At 39.6% G+C, this 26,441-nt stretch overlaps 1 protein-coding gene across 3 annotated transcripts in view; it reads left to right on the top strand.

The window, feature by feature from the left end:
* Positions 1–26,441, top strand: part of cacna1ia (calcium voltage-gated channel subunit alpha1 Ia) — a 150,858-nt gene that overhangs the window by 54,803 nt on the left and 69,614 nt on the right. For all 3 annotated transcript variants that reach the window (XM_044180442.1, XM_044180441.1, XM_044180440.1), the window contains exon 3: positions 20,469–20,580. In XM_044180442.1, coding sequence (XP_044036377.1) covers positions 20,469–20,580 — 112 coding nt within the window. The remainder of the gene's footprint in view (positions 1–20,468; positions 20,581–26,441) is intronic.

Here is a 26,441-nt window from a genome sequence, read left to right as displayed (position 1 = left end):
CATTCTCTCACTCCCACTCCTCATCCCTCACCCTCATTTCATCATTTGTTTTCTCCCTCTATGTCACAGTTAACATTGAATTGACTATTTAATGTTATGCGGACATGTGACCACTTGTGTGCTCACTCTATGTATCGATGTGTGTATTGTTGCAGTTGTGGCAGGAACATGAGGGATATTGTGACACTGCATCTTATTACCAACACTCACCACACAGACACATGCACGCACACACACCGCAATCCTACCTAACACCCTTCTGGCCATGGCCCCATGTAATTTAGCGCTTCAATAAGTTATTGATCATAACATGCCTACAGTACTACAGGACCTTGTACAGTCCCAAGGCCAGTACCAGTGTGTGAGTAGCTCTTATTTTGGTTCATAGACCAGACACCTAATTCACAGATAATGATGTTTTTTATGGATCTGTGTATACTGTATACAGGTTTCCTATTCAAAACCTGTATCAGGATATGCAAAACTCATGTACTTGGGTGCTTTAATATTCATACCTTTCCACTTTTACATTTTAGGTTTGATTCAGTCACTAAAAGACCACTAAACCATGTCCTCTTACTGTCCACCCGCCAAAATACAGATGGGAGGAGATCTGAGTTCATCAAAATGCTCATCTGAGTTGCCTTCAGTTATTTCTGTGCACTCGCAGCATTTAAGCTTTACAAGCAGTAACGAGTGATATGCATATCCCCTCCCCAAATTTTGTCTCTCAGGCAACATAAAAGCTGCCCCACCAAGGTTGTTGGGGCTCTATGTAGCTTGTGAAGAAGACTTGCAGACACTACCCAGGGCTGTAAACAAGTCCCCAAATCCATGCATGTTCGGGTAAAAAAAAATATTTTGCTGTTTTTATTTACAGATGAAAAAAAGATGCTAGAACTGAACCTTTGAACATTTTTTATATAACATAATAACAATATTTATTAAAGTATCAGGTCTCTATCAAGAAAATTATAGGTGATTATTGGGTTAGTGCATTATAATGTAGCAATTTATTTGGCTATTGGCAATTTATCTGGTATTAACATGGGGTCTGTATTTGGATACATTATCTGAATTGGGACATCTGATCACAGGCCTTTGCATTTCCACCTAGTATTAATTTGTTTTCTTGTTATCTTGATTCTGTCTGCACTGTGAACTCAATATATAATAGGCAGGGCTGGTGAACTTCCCAACAAACATGACTCATCCCAGGTCAAGGGAAGCAATGCTACTGTATGGTTACAGTTACTTCAGCCATCTGTAAGGCAAAGTCAGGCAGATGGAAGAGGGTGTAAAAGAGAAAGAGACAAAGTGAGGGTGTCAGCGTGACAGACATCACTCTTGTGGCCGTCTGCAAGTCAGTGAATAGATGCCATGGTAAATTGGGACAACAGTGCCAATGTCATGTTAGGCAATTTGAGGACCAGGTTAGAAAGGTTCTGACGTTTTAATCAAATCAGAAATTGGGGATATACAAGGCACACAGTATTAACAAACAGTAGCTCATCCAATTTAAGTATGGTGCAAGTGTTCAATCTGACTACTGTTCAGTTAAATGTTATTTGATTGTTACTGCCTAAGTGGTGAACAGCTTCAATGATCTGCATTTAAATTTTTGGCTGATGATGATTTAGTTTTTATGCCTTTGAGTCCGCATGTCTGCTCCGTTGTGCTTGTGTCCAAGTGTGTTTTTGTGTGCTTGTGCATATTGTGCTTGCCCATACCTGAACTTGCCAACCTGCAGAGATGTGATCCCACAGGGTGCAGTCACTGCCAGTGCCTATTAATATCAATATAACCAGTTGAGCTGCAATGACTGACCTTGGTTATGCTTTAGTTAACCAGTGAGCCAATGTAGCCTGCTTTACAATGCTATCTTTTTTTGCGGCTTGTAGGCAATGCTTGCTATTTTTATTTTATTTAATAACTGATTTGTAATAACCATCTATGAAATTTTAACTTCACTGTTTAATTTAGATGGGCATGTATATGTGATACTTAGCTGACTTTAATTCCTTAAACCTAGTTAAGGGCAGGACTGTTTCTAGCTTTGCCCCTTTACCAGATCATTTACCTGATGAGACTTGACAAATTATGGTCACTAATGACTGCTTTTCAAAATTTTACATTGTGGTTGAGACATTCGTAGATACTGAGACACAAACACACTGCTTGTCTCTCTACTGTCCCCTCACGAACTCTGACATCGCCTCAAGGGAGGATTTAGCTCCAGCACAGCCAGAGAGGGATGGAACTCCCAGAGAGAGAAAGAGAGAAGAAGATAGATAAAGCAATACCATGACTGAAATTGCTCCTATTTAAACAATGGAATGATAAGAGAAAGTTCTCTTGTTCCTTCATCTTCATCTTTGTGTCACAATGCTGTGAGTTTCAATGGGCTTTCTGCAACTGCTGCCATTTTTGAAGTTGGAATACAAGAATATTTTTTGTTACCTGTCATCTTACAATTCCTTGATTTTTCCTGTTGTTCTCAAATAGGACAGGTCAAAAATGACGGCAGAAGTATCATTTTCTCATTGTTTTATTGGGCACCATAGCTGTTGAATAGGTCTCCATTTAATGATTAATAATGATGTGGACCTATTTCTTATTTTACAACTTTAATATATACACAGAAAGCAGTTTTCTTTATTTTTCAATACTGCTGTGCTTTATAATTTGACAGCTGCATACTCACACTTGGGAGCTGCCTGGTACAGATACACTCTTGTACCGATAACTACTGAACAGCACCACTAGAGCCGTTGAGGATTACATGCCCTGTACAAGGGCACCTTGATGGCTGAGAGACAGGAGAGCATCTTGCATCCACCTTCCCTGCTCCAAGGACTTGCTCACAAACCGCTGATGTAAAAATGACTGCACTGTTATCGTACCATTGCATATTGTCTTAATTTTTGGTAGGTAAACGCGTTGGCGAATGTCGTGTCCTCTTTTTTATCATTTTGTTTTAGTTAGCATTCCAGTGGGCAGATATGGCAGCTGTGCTCACATTGTGCCCTTCACAAGAAGGCTGATTATCAGGCACATTAACAGCAGAGAATGGCCGTTTGAGTCTTGATGATGGTAATGAAAATGGGAATAAGGGTCGGCGCTGTGGAGAAGCTTGGAAGCATAACAAATGATAGTTATGAAAGTTGGGAGTGATATACAGTAGCCAATGTCATTGCTAAGCTAGGCAAATGAATAACGCAAAGCCAAACAACAGTTTGACATGTTTTCTGACTCTTTAGGAAAATGTTGTTATGTAGGCCCAAAGAGAAAAAGAGGAACAGTATTGTCATGCTGTCTAGTGCATTATGGTTTTTACCCAGTCATGCTAGCAGCCTCTAGTTGAGGCTAGCAGCTTGACTCGTCATTCTGCTTCATCTGCTTCTTCAGTGCCCTTTCTGGCCTAACCGAGCATGAGTAAGTAGAAGTGTAGGGGGGACATGGGGACACATTGCTGGCTTCCTCTTGCTGCAATGTATGTGTGTGTGGGGGTGTGTGCATGTGGGGTAGTGTGAGTTACCTCAAAAATAAAGGAGGGGATGTTGTTGGAGACAGGTGTGTGTTTGAATCAAAGTGTAATTGTGTGCATTTTGTGGAGTAGTTTAATGGAGGTCTGGGCATGTACGTGCAGGCAAATGTGTATGTGTGAGCAAGTGCGTATGTGTGTGTCAGGTGGTAATTAATAAAGACAGGAACATTGGCTCTCCTGCTGTGCTGACATGCCTACAAGGGACTTGCCACCAGTCCAAACACTCACACACTGGAGATAAAGACAAACTTATTCCAACCAACCATGCCAGGGCTAAAACTTTCCCAGCCGGTTAAAAAGTAAACTTAGACTTCATTTAGCCAGCCAAGCTTGCTCTTAATTTCAAAGTCCTAATTTTGTACAAGCTTCACCTGAAGGTAGCGATACAGAAGAGGGTGCTATGCATTATTGAGTCCCTTCTTCTACTTCATTTCAGTCTTGCAGCACATGTGGATTAATATTGTAGTAGTCTGATAAGGAAAAAAAATGAAGGACTGGAGTAGAGAGAGTGAACAAATAGGGTGTAAAGACTCAGAGCCTTGGTGAAGTACTTTGTTCACCCTCTGAACCCTTTGAAAAAAAAAAGTTCTAAAGAAAGTTAACTTGCAAACAAATAACAAAGGCAAGTCATGGCAAAACCACTTACGTGAACTTGCAGGGTCCAGCACGCCCTCCGAACTAACTACTGAACCTGCAGTGTTTGTTCCACGCTTGCTGCAACAGAAGCAATCAGAATTTTCTGAAGTGAACCAACTGAGAAATATATAATAGAAAATTGTGGTTTATGGTGACACAAGTGATGAGGAATTGTGCATGTGTGTGTGTGTCAGCACCTGCACTGTCTTCAGCAGACCAAATATCCTTGTAGTGTATTGAAAGAAGAGAAAAAATCAGAAGCAATAGAATTTCACATTAAGTGGCTATGTATAACAAAGATTAGTTAGTTTTATGGTAACGTTAAAGGCTAGCAAATCATTTTATGTTTAGGCATGTTTTGATAAGATGAAACATGGAGTCAATGCACAACCAAGCACTGTATTACACTATATTCAGTTTGTGTGTATCACACAGGTAAACTTGAATGTGTGCACATGTGTTTTAACTTTCACAAACATTTCTCCCAGTCTTAAACCAGGTAAATGATAAGAACATAAAAAGTTTTTATGATTTTGTTTCCCATTGACGAGGCAGAAATCCTTTACAGACAGAATCTAGTGTCAATGTCACATAGTCACCACTCCCCCATAACTTGAGAGAAAGAAGGGAGGGAGGGATGGCGGGCAGAAAAGCAAGGTCAAATGAAACAAAGACAGGAAAATTGGAAATGATGTACTGTCTGTGAATGATTTTTTTGCCTCTGTCAGTTTCTTTTTTGTGTTTAATGTTCGATTTGAATTTGGCAAGAACATTTTGATCGTGTCTGTAGTCACTTTTAATAATTAGAATGATAAAGCACAGTAGCTTTCAAAATGAAAAATGATGTACAACACAGAACTTCAACACACCCTTAAATTCAAGGGTGACTACTGGCATTTCTCATCAGAACATGTAGAAGAACATGGTAATATTTCACTACTGCTCAAGTTTATATTTTCCCTGGATTTAGGAGTTTTAGTCCACACACAACCCGTTAAGATGGAGTTCAGTTTGTCACTCATGTTGCTGTCAGTCACTCTGAATTCCTGAGCCAGTGTGCCTTGTGGCTTATACTTGGGGAGGTGGAACTGACTACTTTGGTGTTTGGGGCCTGGTAGAGAGACTGTTTGTGAGAGCAGGAGCTGAGTGGGAGCTGCCACAGCAGCTCTACTGAGCCTGGGGTAAAATTTAGGCCACCATAGCGCTTCTTTCCTTTGGCAACAGCTAGGGATCACAGTAGCCTCTGTTGGTTTACAATAAAGCATTTGTGGGATACAGTAAATGCCACATAGCATTCCTGTGTGAGACTTTACAATAGAGTGCAGTAATTGCAAGCGTTGTGTTGGCCTTGTAGAGGAAACATCAAGATTCTAGTGAAAAACAATGAATTAAAATAGCTGGAGGTATATGCAGTTTTTCTCCTCTTCTCTTGAGCTAGAGGGCATGGCTCCAGGGATTTTTGTTGTGGAAATGTGCAACCAGCAAATGTTAAGTATTTTTTACTTGATAACTGTTCATTGATCGATTGACTGACACAGTAACATTATAAAAAGGAAAGTGTGCAAGTGGAGTCTATGTCATGTTTTATTATGGACACTTGATTGCAGCTCACACATAAAAACTAATTTGAGCACCACTGCACACAGGCCCGCAACTTGCTCTTTGCTTTGTCTTGGGAAGCTATGTTATGAAATGTTGTCATGTCCCATTCCACTATCAAGGGATTAAGAGAAGTTATTTAGGTCTATCAGCATACAATACAGAATGGAAAACAGTAAAGAGAAAGAGAGAGAAAGACAAAGAAACCTTCACCTTTCTGCTGGGAAATTAGCATCACAAATGGCTGGATCACAACCTATTAATAATACTTCTTTTTGTTCTTAGTGTCTCTCTCCCTCTGTCTCACTCACTCTCACGCTCACTCCCACTCTGTGTCGCCTCATTCATGCTACTCTCGGCTTGTTTGTTCTCCTTTCATGAAACACCTGTGAAGCTCAGGGATCCACTCGCCATGCCTGCAATTACAGGCATATATTCAGGGAGCCTAACCAATCACAAGGAAATCGATTGCCAGAAAGAAAAGACACACAGAAAGGGAAGAGAAAATGTAAAAGTTCAGGTGTGGTTTGAAGAGCAGGCAATCAAGCTTGTGTACGAAGGAGAGAGATCTTTCATACTGTCTGTCATGCAGATTGGCTGGTGTATATACACTAAAAAACTCCCAATACTTCCAATGACTAGTCATTTAGGCTAAATTTTGTCTGCCTTGTAAAAGGGATCAAATTTTTTTGCTCAGAATTGGTAAAGATAATTTTTTGGGTATTCCTATTCAATGAAGAAAATCTGTCTGTATGGTTCTAATTTTAAAATTAGACTTCATCTGGAGAGGTATGGCAAAACTGTTTCGAAATGATCTTCAGCTGTCTAATGTGCATGTAAAAACCACCACAATTAAAGTTATATGGATGGAAATTGTAAAGAAAAGAGCAAAACCTCAGATCACAGTGGAATTCTCTTTTAATAGCTGCCACAGCCAAGCCCCTCTCTCTTGTTTCCTTCTACTACTGAGCCCTCAGTCGTTTTTCTCCCTCTGTTTGTAACAAGGGATCATGTCAGCCCATTAGACCCCTGTTGAAATATGGATGAAGAGATGAGAGAGATGAGGGCTTACAGTTTCCTTCTCAACCAGATCCTCTTCATCCCCATCTCCTCCTTCTGATCTCTGTTATCCTCACTCCCTTCTGTCAGCTCAGAGAGAATGATGAGGGTGTTGTTTGTGTACCACTCAGAGGAAAACCTGAAATTAATATAGTTCACACATCGCACACATTCTCCCAAGGAATTATCTAATTAATATGACAATGTGCTGACTCTGTATGTCTGCATTTTTAATTGTCTCCCATTAAGATCTCAACAACAAAATATAGTATTTTCTTTCATCAGATGTTTATATCAAATTAAACATAATAGCCTAACTCACTGTATTATTCTGGTTAGGGTAATTTAATTACAGTATTCTAGATCTGGTTATCCTGTCCATCTCAAGTAATAATGTCCATTTGCTGCAGGCATCAAATAAAAGAACACAGGCTAGTAAATTAATCACAGTTTTCAAAACTGAGAACACAGATTATGTGACCATATGGACAGATTTCCACACTGAGTTGTGTTGCATTATGTGGCCCCTGAGGAGCTCTGTAAGCTACAAAGACTTTGTACAAATTAGATTCACCCAGCATTATTGTTTGATTGTGCTGCTCTTTTTCTCTTTTGGTCTCTGTTGTTGAGAAATGGACAAGTAAGTATTGAAAGGGGCTGAGGTGAAGATTGAAATAGAGCTATTGAGGAAAGATTACATGTTACACAGATGGCAAACATGTGTGTGATCTTCAACATGACAGGTTTGTCAGTTTAAAAGGTGTGATTAATGTTTGCAATCTGTGCTCTTAAAGTAAGCACCTGCAGCCCACAGATCAACTGGTCACTGGGTGTATGATTGTTGACTGTCTGTTTCTATCAGCATCTGTTCTATCAGTCTGTGTTTCTTTGCATAATAACCTAAAGTACAGTATAAGCGATTATGGGGTACAGGGAAAGACATATACCATGATGGTGGGTCCTTGACCTGACGGCTAGACTGAACTTGCACTTCCCTCTCCTCAAATGAAATAGTCCAACCTCAAGAACTCTAAAGGTTTTGTGCATTTGGGCACTCCTCGTCAAAAATAAATATGTAGAAAATCCAGAAAGTAACATTCCATGTAATATTCACACATATGGGATACTGAGGGCAGCAGTGGATGTCAGAATCAGAATCAGAATCAGAATCAGAAATACTTTATTGATCCCCGAGGGGAAACTCTATCCCTTCTAAGCAAATCAGAATATAATACACTATGATACAGGTAAGATAAATTAAGTACCAAGTGGATATAAATATAAAATTAAAATAAGTGTAAAGTACAAAGTGGATTTACCGAATGATGATAAATATGTACAGTACAATAATACAATGTAATAATATAAGTAATAAGTAAAACACTGGTTGTGTCCTTGAAATTTGGTCATAAGAAGGGGGACAAGCCTGCTACTCTATGATGTATTTGATGTAGAAATGCAGACTGAGGAGGATCTAGCCCCTGAATTGGGACGCAGACTTCAAGTTGATCTGTAAACTCCTTCCATGTTTCCGGTGTTCCACACACTGAGACCAGACTGAGACCAGAACCATGGATGAATGAGGGCTAAGGGGGTATTGAAAAATGTACATGCTATAGGTTTTAACAGGATTTTCAATCCATTTCATAGCAACACTTTGTGATGCTAATTTACCTAGTGGAAAGCCTCTTCCTGTTTGTCTTTTCTCTGAGTGTTTATAGTGCTAAAGCAAACAGTTGCTTCTGATCTCTAGATACCAGAGAGGAGCAGACAATGTCCACTGTTCCTCTGACAGTCACTCGCTGTAAGGAGGTGGGAAGTTGATGGGGAGATCGCAGAGCAGATGGCATCACCTCATGTGACCAGTCAAGTTGCTTTTACAGCCTAAAGGTGTTCAAAAAGCTCTTTCATTTGGAGGCACACAATTGTCAATAGTTATTCTTGATGAGCACTCAGTAAGTAAGGGCTGTTTTTCTGCAAATGCAAGGTTTTTACTTGTGACAAGAGATGGAATACATTACAGACAGAGAGAAAGACAGATGGCTGGAGGGAGGTTGAGGGCTGGTGAGGATGGTCGCTTGTCACATCAGAGTCTGACTAGTCCCTGCAGATGTCAGCAGCATAGTCCTGTCATCGCATCTCTTTTTCTTCCTCTCTCTCTCCTTCCTCCTGTTTCCAATACTCTGACCCTGTGTCGAATTCAAACTAATGGCTTGTGAGTACACTGCATGCGCCTTTATCCAGTGACCCACCAAACTCTCTAATCTTTATCTTTCCCTTTCTCTTCCTAGCTTTCTCTTTTTTCCCTATGCATGCCTTTTTCAAATTCCTTTGCTCGCTTCTTTTACCAACACCCTTTTCCACCCCTGACTCGCCTCTATACTCTCAGTTTATATTGGTCTCCTTCTGTCTGTCTTTCAGTTTCCTCCTCTCCATCTCACTGAGTCATGCCGTTCTTTCTCTATCTCTCTTTCCCTCACACATACACACACAAGCACAGAAAGTATTGGCTTATATTTCCCATGGTGTCTGCGATACATTCAGCTTCACTAGCGGCAGCAATGTACTGGAGCAAGGCACCTGCTGTGCTGAGCTGATATGAGGAGAAAGACAGATGCACAGTCACATAAATGCAGACACACACACACACACACACCATGAGCTTTCAGATGCTTTAATATAGATGGAAAATGTAATCATCCTCTGTCTGTAAATGCAGACACTGCGCATAACTATAAACTTGTACACAATTACAATATGTTTTGCATTTGCCCACAGCACACATCCAGACACACACACTTGAATATTGACACACACAGTTTGTGTTGTCTCAGTGGCTGAAGGCAACCCGTCTGCTCTCGTTGCCTTGGTTACAGGCCATGTAGGCTTGTCTTGAAAGGTGCTCCAGGTCTCTGCTTGCCATGTCAGGCTGTGTGATTGGCAATGTGTGTCCATCTGTCTCTGTCTCTTTCTGTCTTCACCATATGTGTGTTTGTGTATGAGAGGGACTGCTGTATATGTGTGTGCGTGTGTGCGTCTTGCAGCAGTCCTGGAGAGAGCACAACACATTATGTGGCAATTTCACTAGCGATAAACGCATCATGAGGGCAATTATCAAATTAGATTGCAGTTTCTTGGATTCTGTAATGACTCCACTCCCTTATGTTACTGCTTCATAATTGCTTATTTTCCTGAAAAAATGGCAAAGTGTTTATCATTTGTGAGACAAGGGGTAGGCGAGCACCACTACTGCATATACACATTTGAATTGATGTCTAAAGGTTTGCTAATTTCTATGTAATTTAATATAATATTTGCTGCTTTTTCAACAGTCCAATCCCAACTCTCAATGAGACAGTCATATGCTTATCAGTGGAGCAGAAACAGATAAGGAACCTCTTCACTAGTTTCTGCTATAATCAAAGATTAAACCTGACTGTGTATTCCATTAGTATGTTTAAATTCACTAAAAACACAGCCTACATGTCTCCATATTGCTGAGCACATGCTGATATGGCATTATGTGCACATTTACCCTCAACTGCATGCTTACAGTATTAAAAAGCAGCCAATAATGCTTACATTTATCCTTCAAGAATATAAACTGAAAGCTAATCTTCCATATTCTTGTGTGTGATTTAATAAAAAGCAAACTTCAGTTGATAACTTCAAGTTGAATTGATTAAACTCTTTGCTATTCACCACTGCCTGTGTAAATAATAAATATTCACACTATGGCAAAAGTTGATGGCTGAAATTACAAAACTGTGACTGTTTTAGCAAAGCATGCATGTCTTTATCAAGTTACATTTTAATAACAAGCCTATGAATTCAGTAATTTTTCTGTCACCTTTATTTTTGTAAACTTCAGAGCAAATTTACCAATGCAATTATACCTTAATAAACCCCTTTTTTATGTTCTGCATCTTTTGTTATGTACCCATCTAGACCTTCTCTTCATCCCTTCAAATGGCTTTTAGCAACATTACTGAAGCAATAACGCAGTGTAAAAATGTGCATATACTATAGAAATACTCACCCAACATAGATCACATTAGATCATCACCTTGACTTTACATTTTGCACTTCATAATGTATCAGAGTGTGTTTTCTTGAATAAGGACAGTGAGATGATATTAACTTCATGCTATATGCACTCTGTGCTGAGCCCTGTTTAACTGCACTACAAGATACACAAGGTATAAAGCAAGCTTCTTTATTGCCTGCAATTTGTTCATGGTGTTGGAAGGCAAATCTGTGGTTCTTGGACTTCTGAGACCCAGTTCTATTCATTGTAAGACACACACTTTTCAAAAAGCCATTTTATTTTGAGGAAAGCCTTATCTTAAAGACTGCCAACACTGCAAAGACGGATTTTTGGTGCAGGGGAAATATGCAAGTATAATTCCTCAAATTTCAAATAGTGTTTTGATTGGGAGGGGCAGAACGTGTGTATAGGAGCATAAGCAAACTTTTTCTGGGGCTGGCAAAGTGAAAGTTACATTTGCTGAGACAAGCATAGCAGCACTTACAGAACATATGCTGCCGTTTGCTTGAGGCTTTTAAGATGGTGGTTTACTTGTTATTCTAGGTGCTCCGCTGTGCATATGCTTTTTTGGCTGGAGAGCTTTTGGCCCAATGCAGAGGCTTTGTTGAGAACATTATGAACTCTGGCATAGCCTTCTGTCATCATTGAAGGTTAAACGTGGGTATTTGCACAGCTGTTAGCATAGATAGTGAGGGGTATGCAAATTTTCGTTGTTTCTCAGTTGTATGTTAGAAATATGTAAGGAGGTAGAGGCAGAGTAAGGAATCAGCAAGAAATATTAAGACACAAACATGAGATTTGGCAGGCACTATTGAAGGATGGACAGAGAAGCCTTGTGGACCAATAGGCAAGTAGAAACGTGGCCAAGCAGCCTGAGGGTCAGACAGATGGATAGACGCATTGATCAATTTTCCCACAAGATACTAGGAAATTAAATGGGATAAAAAGAGGGATGAGAGCAGCATAAGGTAGGTGGGGAGATCCCTAGCAGTTTGCCTCACTACTTCATCATGTAGAGGGACACAGAGAGAAAGGGAGTGACAGAGAGGGGAAGCAAGGGCACAATACAGCAGTTACAGAGTCAAAACAAAAGTGCGACAGTCTGAAGCCAAGGACAGTGGGCAGACACACTCTGTATCAGCTTGAACAGTGGTTGACCTAGACATCACTCAGCCGTACTGACAGATTCTTCCTCCAGCAGTTGGGACCCTCCTCACTGTGTCATACACAGTAGCTGGAGTTGTGCCACAACTATGTTTTTAAGACAGTGAATTTGAAAACAAACCCAACTAGATGGGACAGTGGTTGTCACAAAAATAGTGGTGGAGGAGGATGTGTGTGTGTCTGTTTTTGTGTATATTTTGTTAAGGGCTTGAATGCTGCAAGTACTGGTTTACTTGGTCTACACATAGTGTGTGTGTGTGTGTTTAACAGTGAGCGACCTATCATTCTGGGTTGTCACTGGGAGAAGAGACAGGCACAGGCTTCTGTGCCACAGTGAGAAGCAGAATGTCATTCTGATTCACTCTGAATGAGACTGATCCTGAGGGTTTTCACAGGAACACACACACACACACACACACATGCACACGCACCTGCATGCACATGCAGGCACTGGAGGGGAGCTCTGTCGAAAAGCCTCATTGTAAATTACAGAGATCTCATTCAGTCATGAGTCATCCCGTTCTTAACAAGCATACACACACAAACATAAACACACATGTGCAGCTGTTGATTTGGTGCATGCATTTAATAGAGTCATTCCTACATTTTCCATGGATTATATAAATGCCCACACTGAAACACACACACACACACACACACACACACACACACACAGACTACTTTAACTATTTTACAGCAGAGAGAAGAATCACACAGGAATAGAATTTGGTTCTTCAATTATTTACACGAATAGGAAGCCAAATCATTATCATGCAGCCAACTTTTGAAGGTTTTTTTCCTGCTCAGTCTGAGTGGAGCAGTCTTCATTACACGTGACAGAAAGAATAAATGTAACAAAGTTGAGATTGAGAGGACACCAAATGTCCATACTTGATAACTGACTAATAGTCAGTACTGTGAGGGAAAGTCCTTTAACTGGCAGATATTAAACAAAGAATCAGAATCAGTTCAACTCAATGACAATGTTTGTCATTTAACTATATTTGCTTTATGCTTTGCTGATTTACACATTTTTATTGTCTATTTTTTACGTTATGCTATTGTTATTCTAGACGTTTGAGTCATTCAGGAATACAAAAATGTCACTTTCACTTCATTTGTTATTGAAAGCTCTTATTAAAATAAGTTGGATTAGGCCTACTAGCTACTGTGTATTTATGCCAATTTCACTGTAAGTAGTTTGCCATTCTGTCAGGCTGTCAGAACCTTTGCAGACAGCATAAGAACAAGTGTTTTTATTTTATTTTAACCTATCCATACATTCTTTCACACTACAATGGTATATACCATCCCATGAACATGGACATTCCCTGTATCCAATCAAATACCAGTGGTTGTTTAAAAACATTTTGGTGTACAGGCACAAAGACTTACCATTGTTCATGGATATCATATAGCTGGTCCTAAAAAGAAATATCTGGCATGCCTGCCTGACATATGTAGTTAGGTTTAATATTCAGTATGGTTAATCTCAGCTTTAAAACTGCTACTGTAAAATGTTTAGATGCTGCAGCCAGCAGGGAATAGAGAATTGTCATAGGGACAAAATAAATAAGAAATGCACTCAGGTAATAAATTGCTTTTACACATGCACCAGAGCCCTGCATTTTTACATTTTGATGATTAGAATAATTAGTTTTTTTCTAAAAATGTTTTCCCACTAAAGGTGTGGAAAAACTGGGGCTCCTTAGCTTTTGTTACTTGAATGCATCTCAAAGGCAGACTGAGAGACAAAAAGAGAATCAACGACACAAAGTGAGGTTCCTGAAATGTTTTGTCAAAAAGAGAGACAGAGAGCTTGATAAAGCTGGAAAGCCCCAAATAGGGAAAAAAAGGATGAAAGAGGGGGGCAAGTGTCTGACGAAATCTGTATTGACGCAGAGAGACAAGCATAAAAATAGGTAGAGACGTAGAGAAGAAGTAGAGGGAAAAGATGAGAGGAGAGTAAAGACAGAGAGGCGGCCCTGTCCGTATCCTAAGACGATTAGACATACAGGAATGAGGAGAGAGGGAGAGAAGATGTGATGCTAAAGAGAGAAAAAGACCTCCTCAGTCACACGTGGATGGTCTCTAGGTGGATACTTGAACATTTTAAGGGTAAATATACCACAAGTAATAGCTTTAAAAGAACAATCAAATTAAATGCTGAAGCTCAATAACAGCATGCCTCCCTTCCTTTCTCCACAAAGCATCCTTGGTGTCAGACTCAGTTAGCGCCCTCCCAACATGATTAGGGAGTGACATGACCAGCCATCAGCTAGCACTCTGGAATCAGCTGGGTGTGAGTCAGCCGCCTGCTGCTTCATTTCCCTGGGGAGGGAAAGGTCTGGGGTCAGTTTGACAAAGAAACTGAACTCAAACCAGCGCTGAGTCACTTCACATGTCAGTGCAGATGCCGCTGATACTGTTAGCTTTGATGGGTTGAAGGTGAGGAGTCCACAGGGGTGTGAGGGGTGGTGTTTTGCCTGTAATGACGGAGTGTGGAGGACATTGTGTGTTTTCACCCGAGCTACTCTGCAGAGGCTTGTGTTCTAAACTCTGAGCTATGAAGAGATCGGTGAGAAAGTTCAAAACAGGCACTGTGCACCGACATAGCGTCTATCCTTTGTCTCCTGTCTTGTGTTTGTTTATAGCTAAGTCCCAAACAAGTCTTCTCCCATACTTTTTGTACATGAATCTTTATTTATTTTCTCAGACTGTCTGTCTCACTCCTCCTTTCTCAGCGAGTTCACACCATGCCTCTGTTCTTGGCTCTCGCTTTGCTAGCACAGAACCTCAGGGCAGTTTCTTTAGTTGTACTATGGGAGTGCTACACACACACACACACGTATACACGCGCAGACCTGATTGATTTTCCATTGCCTGTTGAGGTGTAATGTGTCCCAAAGTGTTGTGTATTTGTTTTTGGTGGGAGGGCAAAATTGTCCATCGTTTGCTCTGTCACACCTGGGAATGAATGAAAAGCTTAGAAAGAGGAGAGACAGAATTAAAAGGGGGTAGAGGCGACAGCTGAGGAAATTGAAATGATATTGAGGGAGAAGAGTTACAGAAAGGAAAAGAAAGAACACTGTAACCCAAAGGGAGTTAGACCTTTATTTCAAAGAAGGGGTTGATGGTTAGAGGAGGAAACTAGAAAGAGAGGCACAGAGACTTCATAATAATATTTCTTTCCACACATCGCTCTGATATTATTTCACCCCATTTCACTGTTACCCCCAGAGAGCAGTGCTAAAGAGATAGCAGAGACAGCCGAGAGAAGCCAACAGGATGGAGAGACACACAGATTAATGGAGAGTATGGCGTGAATTTGTGTGACTGTGTGTGTGTGTGTGTGTGTGTGTGTGTGTGTGTGTGTGTGTGTGTGTGTGTGTGTGTGTGTGTGCGCGCAGGAGAAAGACATTTTGTGAAAATGAATAACAAAGATGTTTGCAACCACATAATCCCTGGATAAAAGGAAATAGTGTATAAATGTGCATGTGTGTGTTGCACGAAGCAACTACAGTTAAGATTTTCTTAAAAGTGCATTTATGATTTCTTTAGAAGATCCTTTAGCTTTATTTTTCATTTTTGAAGTTTTATCTTTTTTCCTTAGAAATTCAGTTGAATTAGTAATAAAGTGTGTCCCAGTGCAAGGCAGGTTCAATGAGAAGTTACCCACTGACATAAGATGTAACACAACTGATAGTTAACTCTCTCTTCAGTGTTATTATTTCAGTGGACACAATGTGTGCAGGTCCTTAAAAACTTGCACATTTTCTTAAGAATTCAAAGAATTTCATCAGATTTTCGTTTTAAAAGGAAACTAGGAAAAGATATTCTCCACACTTGTTCGTGCACAGCACTTAACCATCAGTGACACAATGCATTTTTTTGCCTTTCTTACTTTGGTATAAATGTTTACTAAATACAGTTTTTGGTACAATTAAGGTAGAGACTTTACTGGGTTATATTAATGGATATAAATAATGTCACCCACAATTGCTTGTAAGATGTGTGAGCGCTTTCTGTTAATTAAACATTTGTAGCAATCATCCATGTAAAAATTTGCACTTGCATGCAGCTGTGTTGCATGCCACACACAGACACATTTCACACATCACGCTGCAAGAGAGCACAAGTTCTGTAAGTGCAAAGTTCATAAGAACAAAAGACTTAACGCGCATTGTGTGAATACAAAGACTTAAGAGGATAGAACTAAAAGAACATAAGCTGACAGCTTAAGATATGAAAGAAATGAAAAGCTGTAAAAGACTTTTAAACTGCATGACAGTGATTATAACACACATACCCCCCACTGTCATATGCATAATATAAATTTAGAATGTGAATTCGCCTTTCCAGTTTTAATCATGTTTGCATAGCATTCCAATGACACCATAATTATCCCAACTCTTTAAGAAGGCCTGTGCTGTACATATAGCATAGTCTGTGCACCAGTAGATATGGTGCAGGTGTAAACCTGGGTGGTGGAGCACTCTGCACGGTGACAAGGTGTAAGATTAGAAGAGAGGAAAGATAGAGAGTGAGAGTGAAGGTGAGTAGCAAGCTGCCTGCTTGTAAAAAAACATATTGTTAATTATGCATGGAAAACAATAGCTTGAGCAAAATCTTTAATTGTATTTATATTGTCACTGTTTGGAAACTGTTAGACTATTAAAAAATAATGTGAGCCCATACTGCTGTATCTTTCATCATTTTAAAAAAATATCACAAAAGGTGTCCTTTGCCTTGGCAGGCAATAGTATTTACTCTGTCATGTCTGATTTTGTGACTCATACAGTCATGTAGAAAAAATAGGTTGGGTGGAAAAATACTTCTCATCTTCACTTTCATTGATGAATTGCTCACTGGAACAGTGGCGGCTACATGACCTCTTAGCTCGCATGTGTTGTGTACACATTGCTGTGAATGAGTCAGTTGTGCATATACTGAAATTTGTGATGTGAATCTGTCTGTTTCTATAGTTGTTCATACTTTGGTGAGTAGAAGAAAAGGTCCCAAGCCAAATATTCATAAAATGTTGAAAATAGTCATGACAGTAGAACACCATGTATTCAAGACAGTCTCCCTTTTGGCAATATTTGGCAATATGCAGCAATATTTCTTCAAATATATTATTCAGAATTTTTGTAGAACAAAACCCTGTGAGACAAAACTGTCCAAATGGACAAAATGTGACCATTAAAATGTTGTTTAGTAATGTTGTTTATGAAATAGTTGATAGCACAAATTTGACCCATTACCATGCTCGTGTTTTAATGATAATAGATCATGATTATAGTGTTTATGTACTATATATTAGCACAATGATAATAGATAGATAAATGAAGTTATTAGCTAGCAAAATAACAATTGTACAACTCTCTAAACATCAGAACATGTGTTTTAATGTCATTACAGGGTTCAGAGTGGGAAAATGTTTCTGAAAATTAACACTTTATCTGCACCTCCTTTATTTGAAACCATGGCTGTAGCTTTCAGGTTTCTTTGTTCTCTGCTAGGACATGATCCTCTTGTCAGGACCACTGTATCCCGTTAACAACACAGAGACAACCCACCACCCACTCGAGTTAAAATAGACGCACCCCACGCGCTGAGGCTAGCATCAGGCATGAAGTCGCTTTCAGGGAACCGAGGAGTGTATCAGAGTTTAGAGGATAAAGACACTCTGACATGCACTGCATTAAGTTATAGTCTGTCAAATAAAAGACCACAAAGTAAATGGCCAGTTATAAGTAAGTGAGCTTAAAGGTATTTTTTACAGTGTTGTTTTAACCGTCCAGTTTAGCTGCATCTTTCCTGTAACATTAGCTTGATACTGCAGGTTAGCTTGAATGTAAACTTTATATTTTATAATCTATATTCCCACGACATTACGACAGAAGGTGTTTATCAAAAACTGTTGTAACTAACACTATTAAAGTTAAAAGTACCGCTGTCAACCCCTTTCAGATTTTTCAAACAGGCTCTTCATATTTCCAGAGAGTGAATGACAGGATGAGGACTCTTTTTAGCAGGGTGTGTTGTGTCTGTTGTTCAAGAAAGGAGATGACACAGATTTGGACAATTACAGACATCTCACTATTATGAATACAGATTATAAAATTCTGGCAAAGATAATTATGAATAGAATAAATGACATATTAGACGAAATTATAGCTAAAGAGCAGACGTGTGCCATTAAAGGCCAGCTCATGTGGGACAACCTGTGTGTCCTACGTGAAATTTTACACAAACCAGATAAAAGTTTTTTTTTTTATTATTGGCCTTGATCAGAAGAAAGCCTTTGACTTCATTTCCAGAGATTACCTCTGGTCTGTCATGAAGTCGTATGGTATTCCTGATGCTTTTATTGATATGGTTAAATGTTTGTATGTCAAATCAAGTGTGTGTGTAAATGTAAATGGGGTTTTGACTGAGTCTTTGGAAGTAGACAGAGGTGTGAAGCAGGGCTGTCCTTTGAGTCCTGTGTTATACATCCTGGCAATTAATTCTTTAATTAATGTAATTAACTCTGACCGTCTTATCTCGGGTACACGTGTAGGACACACGCCAAAGGTAACCGCTATGGCTTATGCCGATGACGTCACCGTTATTATTAAAAACCAGATGGAAATGGATGTTTTAACCAATCACTTAAGTTTGTATGAGCTTGCTTCTGGTGTGAAACTAAATCATGCCAAAACAGAGGGAGTTTGGATCGGAGCAGAAAGTGACAGACGGGATATTAATGTACTTGTAAAACAAGACATTAAAATTCTGGGTTTGACCATCTGTAACAAAGATTGTGGTGAAAGAAACTGGGAGACAAAACTGTGTGAAGTTAAGGAAGAGGTCAAAAAATGGGAGAACAAAAATACAACTTGTAAATCAAGAATTAACATCGTTAAAACTTTCATCCTGTCCAAACTCCTCTTCCTGGCGAACATCTTCCCCCCTTCACACAAAAATGATGATCCAACTCAACAAACAGTGTGTGAACTTAGTCTACCAGGGAGGTAACTAAACGGGAATTGCTCTTTAAAAGCAGATACTTTGGGGGTCTGGGAGCTTTAGGGCTGGAGGTCAGGCTGACTATTGCTTTTGTTAAAAATGTAAGTGCTGCCATCTCCAGGAATGCTCTCTGGGTCGGAGATCACTCACTAAGAGACGGGGCAAAGACAGGCGTGTCCCCTATCACAAGCTCACTTACAGTGATTTCATTGCACAATATCAGCACTTAAAGATAAACCTTTTTAACAAAATTATTGATTATAGATATGGTGGGTTAATTAAATATAGATATGTGGGTGATGGTGAATGCACAGAAATATTAAAAATATTAAAGAGCAAAAACCTCTCGGAGAGCATTCGTGATGTCCGGTGGCTCATCTCTGTTGGTAGACTCCCTGTGAGAGCTGTGGTTTCATGGAGTTGCTATGTCACCACTAAGGTCTGTCCAATGATTTATTGCAATTCCGATGAGACAGCACCTCCTGATGGACTGCTACAGGGCTCAAGAGGTCTGGTCCACCTTGAAAGGACTCGGCCTCTCTTTCACTGTAAATTACAACTCGGTCATGTATGGCCTCCTTGAAGAGAAGATGCATCCAAAACAAAAAGAACTATTTCAACTCATCATCAGCATTGTCTGTGTAAAGATCTAGAAAACCAGATGCGCCATGGTCTTAAAGCAGACTGTCATCGACAGCAACATGATCGTGAAACATGTGCTGACTAACCTCCAGAGAAGGAGAACTTTAGATAAAAGACAATTACTCCCCTGGAACACACTGGACTTTTAATATTTTACCTCTCTGTGCACTTTATCACTTTGCACTTCACATTGGCTTGCACTTTTACCACTTTTTATTATGTTTAGTATTCCTGTTTGAATTATATTGAATTATTTATGCTGTGTTTTTGTAAAACTTTGTATTTAACTTGTTAAAACTTAATAAAGATTTACAAAAAAAGAGACAGATGTGAAGGAGAAACGCAGGATGCAGGAGTGAAGACACAAACATGGAGAAAGTAAAGAAGTGCAACTGAATCAAGATTTAAAGAAGCAGATAAAGAAGGAGAAGGGGCAGAAACTGAATCAGAACCAACCTAGGAGTCAGGTGATGGAGAAAGTGTTCTGATGCTGTTTAAGGGTTTACAGCAGTAAAATTGACAGCATCATGTATAATCAGATGATTTCCCATTTATAAGTCAAACTGCTTTAAGTTCAGGCAAATTTAATCCACTTCACTCAGTTTCAATATTCTGTTATATTCCTTAAAACCATACAGCTTGTGTCTGATGGGAGCGAGGTCCATCTATCCATCCATCAGTCTGAAACACATACAGTGTGTGTATGCCTGTGCATTTCTCCTCAGCTGCTATGCTCCTTAACCCCAGTCCTGTTAATACGTGGTTCGAGAGGATTAGCATCATGGTGATCCTGCTCAACTGTGTGACACTGGGCATGTACCAGCCCTGTGAGAACATCGACTGCACCTCGGACCGCTGCCAGATACTGCAGGTAAGGTAGACCCCTGTGTGTGTGTGTGTGTTTGCGCGTGCAAGAACAATAAGTCAGCGCACTGATGAAGAGATAGAACAAAACGATCTATTATTTGACATAAACTCAGAGCAACTCACCACTCTTCTTGTCACTGTTTCTCAAGCTGTGATGCAGATAAACACTGCAGCTAGAATATTTCCCTCCTGGAAGGTTTGTATTTGCTCCTGCTCTCTGAACAGGGAATTGGGACTTAGTTTGTTTTAATATAGTCTTGTGGAGCCGCATGCAATTCTGTCACTTCGTAATGAGAATACACGTGTGGAGACAAGTACCTGCAGTTGAAATTGTGGTTTTGGAAGGCCACAGATGCCACAACCGACAAAGTTTCACCCACAGGCTTTAATTCTACTTTTGCTGTAATTTGTTGTTTAAATTACTGTCTGAATTTTAGCTCTGTCTTGATGAAGCTTTTGATTTGCGTAGAAATTTCAAAACTGGTTTGATTGTTCCTATACCACAGCTGTCCCCAGACATTTACCGCTGTACTGTATATACAGCTGGCACCATGAATAACGTGGTTATTCTCTAAATTATCAAGGTTTTCACATAATGGGAAACAGTACACCTCATTCTCAAGATGACTTGTCATGAAGCTAAATCTTTGTCGATTGATGTTCATCATTAACAGACGGAGTAATTTACAGATTTAGTTCTATTCTTATAATTTATACCCTTATGTTAGAGCACAGATCGTTGTATTTTTTTGCCAAATTGCCAAAATCTTCCTTTTGTTTCTGTTTGTAAGCCGTGTAGGGCTGATGTGGGTTATGTGTTACTACTGTAATTTGCCAACTGGCTGAGGACTCTGTGTACCTCTGGGACTGTAATTGCTTTTCATTGAAGTAAATTTGGCAGGCTCAATTTCAGGTGTGACAAGGGTGACCTAATTCTGCCTCACAAGCTTTTTGTTGGTCATTTTTAATGTCCATTGACATTGAAAATCTGTCTACAGTAACCTGCATGTGAGGTGTCCACTGGTGGTTTGTCCCATGTGCCATATCTCACTTGCCTACAGCACATTAGGGTGAATTATAATATCAAATAAAGTCTCCAAGACCAAACTAATAGGTTTATTTATCTCGTTGGATTTTCTATTCATTGTGCAGAGATTTCAAAGAAGCATTCACTGCTGTTTTAAAACTGTGCGACACATCTTCCTGCTTCACTGTCTCTCCTCCTCCTCCTACCTCTCCTTCCAATCCCATCTTTACTCCTCCCCATGTTCCCATTCCCCCATCCTGCACACTCGCTATCGCTCCCTTCCTCCATCCTTTATCTCTTTAACAAGCATTTTGTCTCCCCAGGTAGTGTGAGGGGTCCTGTTCTGGTGGTTGCTAATGGTAACAGGAGGGATTTTGCTGACAGAGCTTAGATTGTTAGAGTGGCCCTCACATGCTTCTCTGGCCCTCTGTGAAATACAGTATCCCCACCTCACTTCCTGGAGGAAAGAGACAAAGTAACAGCCACAAACAACGTATACATTACCACAGGATCTGTTCAGATACCTGTATGGAGAGGTTAAACATGAGATTTAGAGCCCTGGACCTCAGGGGTTCAGAGTCTCAGTGAAGGGTGGAGGGCAGTGAGGTGGGAGACTTGGGGGCTATGTGGTTGGTCAGTACCTAAAAATACAATCAAACTTAAAGGACTAGTTTGACATTTTGGGAAATACACATTTTCGTTATAGAGTTGGATGAATGATCGATTCCTCTCTTATGTATGTACGGTAAATATGAAGCTGGATCCAGCAGCTGGTTAGCTTAGCTTAGCACAAAGACTGGAAACAGGGGAAACAGCTAGCCTGGCTCTGTCCAAAGGTAACAAATAACTGTATTTCCCAAAATGTTGAACTATTCATTTAATTAGCCAGACTATATGATAGCGGACTGTGATTGATAATTAAGTTTTAAATGGAGCCTATCAATACATATGCTAATGACAGTAATTACTGCACTGAAAAGTAAATTGTCAAAACTAAAGGGCTAGTCAGGAAGAAATTATCCCCCTGAAAACAACTAGGCTTGTTGATTATCCTGAGTAACTTAAATACTGTTTGTTGAAAAACAAATTGCTACTGAATATTTTTTCAAATGTATTTTCTCACTGCCTTAGGGAGCACAAAGAGGTTTTGGTGGCAGATATCTCAAAACCTCAGCACATAGAACGGAAACTATCTGCATGGCCAGTCACCACTAGGATAAGTGTAATTTGGGTGACCTTTTAACACTAATTGTAGTGAAATATCAAAACCTGACATCTGGTGAACAGCTAATCTTTCTCATCATAATCACAGTATGGCCTTCATTTAATTTGAGTGAATGGGACATGGGAAAGCAAATAAGGTAAAATGTTAATTTAATTTTTTAATAGATATTTCCAGTTTAAGCTAAGACGTTAACAGGCTCACAGCCAGAAGCTGCAGTTGAGGATGAAAATTGTACCCACCATAAGGAGGTGGAGGTCCTTTCCAGCCAGCTCTGGGCTGATTTAACTCATTTGCATAGTCATCTCACACAAATAGAAAGTTGTTATTCCACCAAAAATTGATTTGGATGGGACAGGACTCATTATACCTTCAAATCAGCCCTTATTCAACCTTTTGAATGGAGTTTCAAATGCTCAAACACACAGACACTTTGAAGAATGACTGTGTCAGGTATTCCTTTTCCTGTCCTATTTGTCAGTGAGCGTGAAATGAATATTTGTCCTCTTGGGGCCTTTGGATTTATACACTGATTACTCTTGTCATTCACTCATTCCAAAAGTAGAGTAAGACACACATACATATTTTATTTTAAATGGTCCACCATCACAATCCTGATGACCTACTTACCATGTCTTCTCCTCCGCCAAAAAAGCGGCACAATGACAGCATATGAAGTAGCTTCCACACCAGCTCCTGTTTCAAATCATGAAAGGGCCCATCAGAAGGCAGCCTCAACCTCTTTACAGATCATGTTGACGATAAAACCTGATAGGCTGACTGAAGAGGAAGCTGGCAGTAGTGACAAATAACGATGATGCATTAGGAGAGCGCGACAGGGATCCAACTGGTGCAGCCAATGTCGGATTACATGTGAAGCGTGCATGCTACATTATTTATCAAAACATCATTTAAACACCATGTGAGACTGATCTCATCTTTCACCATTGTATGCTGCCAGCTCTGTATGCTGTGTGTGTGTGTGTGTGTGTGTGTGTGTGTGTGTGTGTGTGTGTGTGTGTGTGTGTGTGTGTGTGTGTGTGTGTGTGTGAATAAGCAGGGATGGAACACACATGTTGGCTTCATTACAAAGCACAGTCATGCCCATATATATATATATATATATATATATATATATATACATACACGCGAAACCATGTTTGCCCAAGTGCAAAAAAAGCACAGATTTATACATTTACAGTCTTGTGCACACACAAGCATGCTTATGTTCACACACACACACATACACACACACACATCCTTGTACTATGTTTGTGAGGACCATCATTGACATAATGCATTCCCTAACTCCTTATCCTAACCTTAACCATCACAATTAAATGCCTAACCCCAACCTTTACCCTAATTCTAATCTAACCCTTAAAACAAAGTCTTAACCTTCAAACAGCCCTTTGAAGTTGTGAGAACTGGCCAAAATGTCCTCATTTTCCAAAAATGTCCTCAGTCTGTAGGTAAAAATGTGTTTCAGTCCTCACTATGTAGCAAGTACAAATACAAACACACACACACACACAAGTGCACTAAAATACACCAACTCATTTCCTTCTTGGGTTTTAGATATCTTAATCCGTAAACATAACAAATGGTACAGACAATGTCCACACTTGTAGAAAAAGGGAATAGATAGCTGTTCATCACATCTCTTGACTCTTGCTCTTTCTGATTTGGACAAAACAAAATCCGCTGCTACTGCCAGTGCTGCAACATGAATAAATCCACAAAATGTCACACACCATTTATCTCATTCAATGTGGTCTATAGCTACAAACACCATCTTGCAATTGTTCATCAGTGCTGAGTGAAAAAAATGTTCTCTTCTCCAATTGAAGCGCATTGCTCCGGGTTGTCCGAATGTAACACATATCAGTGTTTTCTAGACTGCTGTGGGTTATTGTTGAGTCTCTAGTTTGTCATTTAACTTCTGCCTGAAACTCAGAAAAGGTAATAACCTTGTGGAGAATTGTTTCCCCATTGCAGCATGTGTATTGGTTTGTGCCATCTGATTTGTTGAGTGCACAAACTCTATTCTCAGGGCATACTAACTGTACTTTAGCAGCCTAGCAACATTTATTTGGAAAGTTCTTGTGATCTTTGAAAATCTGTATGTTTTCAGCTTTTTAAGGCCTTCTTTATATTCATCTATGGATTGCTATTAAATTAAGCAAAGTTTATTTTAAACAGGATTTCTTCAACCTCTTAGCTAAAGATTATATTTGAGTATATTCGAATGTTTGTCTTATAATTTGTCGTTGCCCTGAGACTGTAAACCAGCTTAAGCTGCTACCATATCTGTAGATGTCTGAAGAGGAATTTAAATAGGTAAACATTCTTGCATTTTGGGTCAAACTCTTTATTTCATATTTGGTCAGCAAAGCAAGCATTTCAAGTATATATATAACAATAATAGAAAAAATGTTATCCCATTTGGTGTATAGTGTAGGGCTGTATGTGTTTGTGTGCACAGTTTGGGGATGGATGACTTGATGATAAGGTTTGTCATCATCTAAAATCCAAATTATGACCAGTGACTTATTAGCAAGCAGCCATGCCGCTTCATTGCGTATTTGAATTTTCAGGCCTTGGAATTCTCTGTGTCAAGAGGTAGCAGCTTGAGTTATATGTAGTAGGAATATGTAACAAGGCAGCAACCACAGTCATACAGCCTAAGGCAAAGCACTGGGAAAGAGTTTTTTTTCCGAAAATACAATAGAGGGTTTAGCTAGTGATCTGAACATGATAATGCAAGCAGGACATGGCAGAGATATGAGCTCATCTGTCCCTCTCTCCATTTATCTCTCACTGTCTCTTCTCTCTTCATCTTTGTTTTCTCTGAGGTTTGACCTGGATCTCCCTCACTTTCTTTTTCCTGTTCACTTCTTACTTCTCTTGTGATCCAAGTACTGCTGCGTAGGTTGGTTCACATTGGGCACCATATGTTTTGTGTGGTATTATATTAGTATAGACACATGTTGCCAGTGCACACATACACACATTTAGCTCTTTTAAGCCATTCAAATCACAATGTTAACAGTAAACTTGGCAATAGTCACCAATGCTTTCATAGTCACTGCTAGAGAGCACTCAAAAACACATCAGTTTTAAACGTCACGTAATCTGTTAGTGTCCTGTGAGCTTTGGGATGAGTCTGCTGTTGAGTGTGAACTTGCGTGTTAAAATTGCCTTTGAAAGGTGGGAAATAGAAGGTCATGGATTGTTTTAAGGTGTTTGATAGATAGGGGTAGATAGGGTCAGAACCAAAAAAAATCCCTTGAGGCTTGAGCAGTGTGCATGTGTGCTTCAGGGCACGTGTGCCATTTTGTTTCTCAGTTTTTTAATTTGTATGGTGTTTTTCTTTTCTAGAAGGTTTACTGCTAACAACTAAGGCGTGCTTTTAACAAAAAATCCAGACAATTTGTCCTCACCAGAGATGTCAAGTACTCCTCATTCACTAAGAAACTTGAGTTGGAAAAACAAAAAATGAAGACGGAGCTTTGACAACAGCTTGAGCCTACTAATTTCCTGAACACACCAAACGAAAAACATGCCTGGCTTATGTGTTTCAAGCAAAACGTATCATATGCATCTTTTTTCTCAC

Source organism: Siniperca chuatsi, linkage group LG21, assembly GCF_020085105.1.
Source record: "Siniperca chuatsi isolate FFG_IHB_CAS linkage group LG21, ASM2008510v1, whole genome shotgun sequence".
Classification (NCBI taxonomy): Eukaryota; Metazoa; Chordata; class Actinopteri; order Centrarchiformes; family Sinipercidae; genus Siniperca; species Siniperca chuatsi.
Note: the sequence above shows the minus strand (reverse complement) of the source record. Positions and strands in the feature narration are given on the sequence as shown.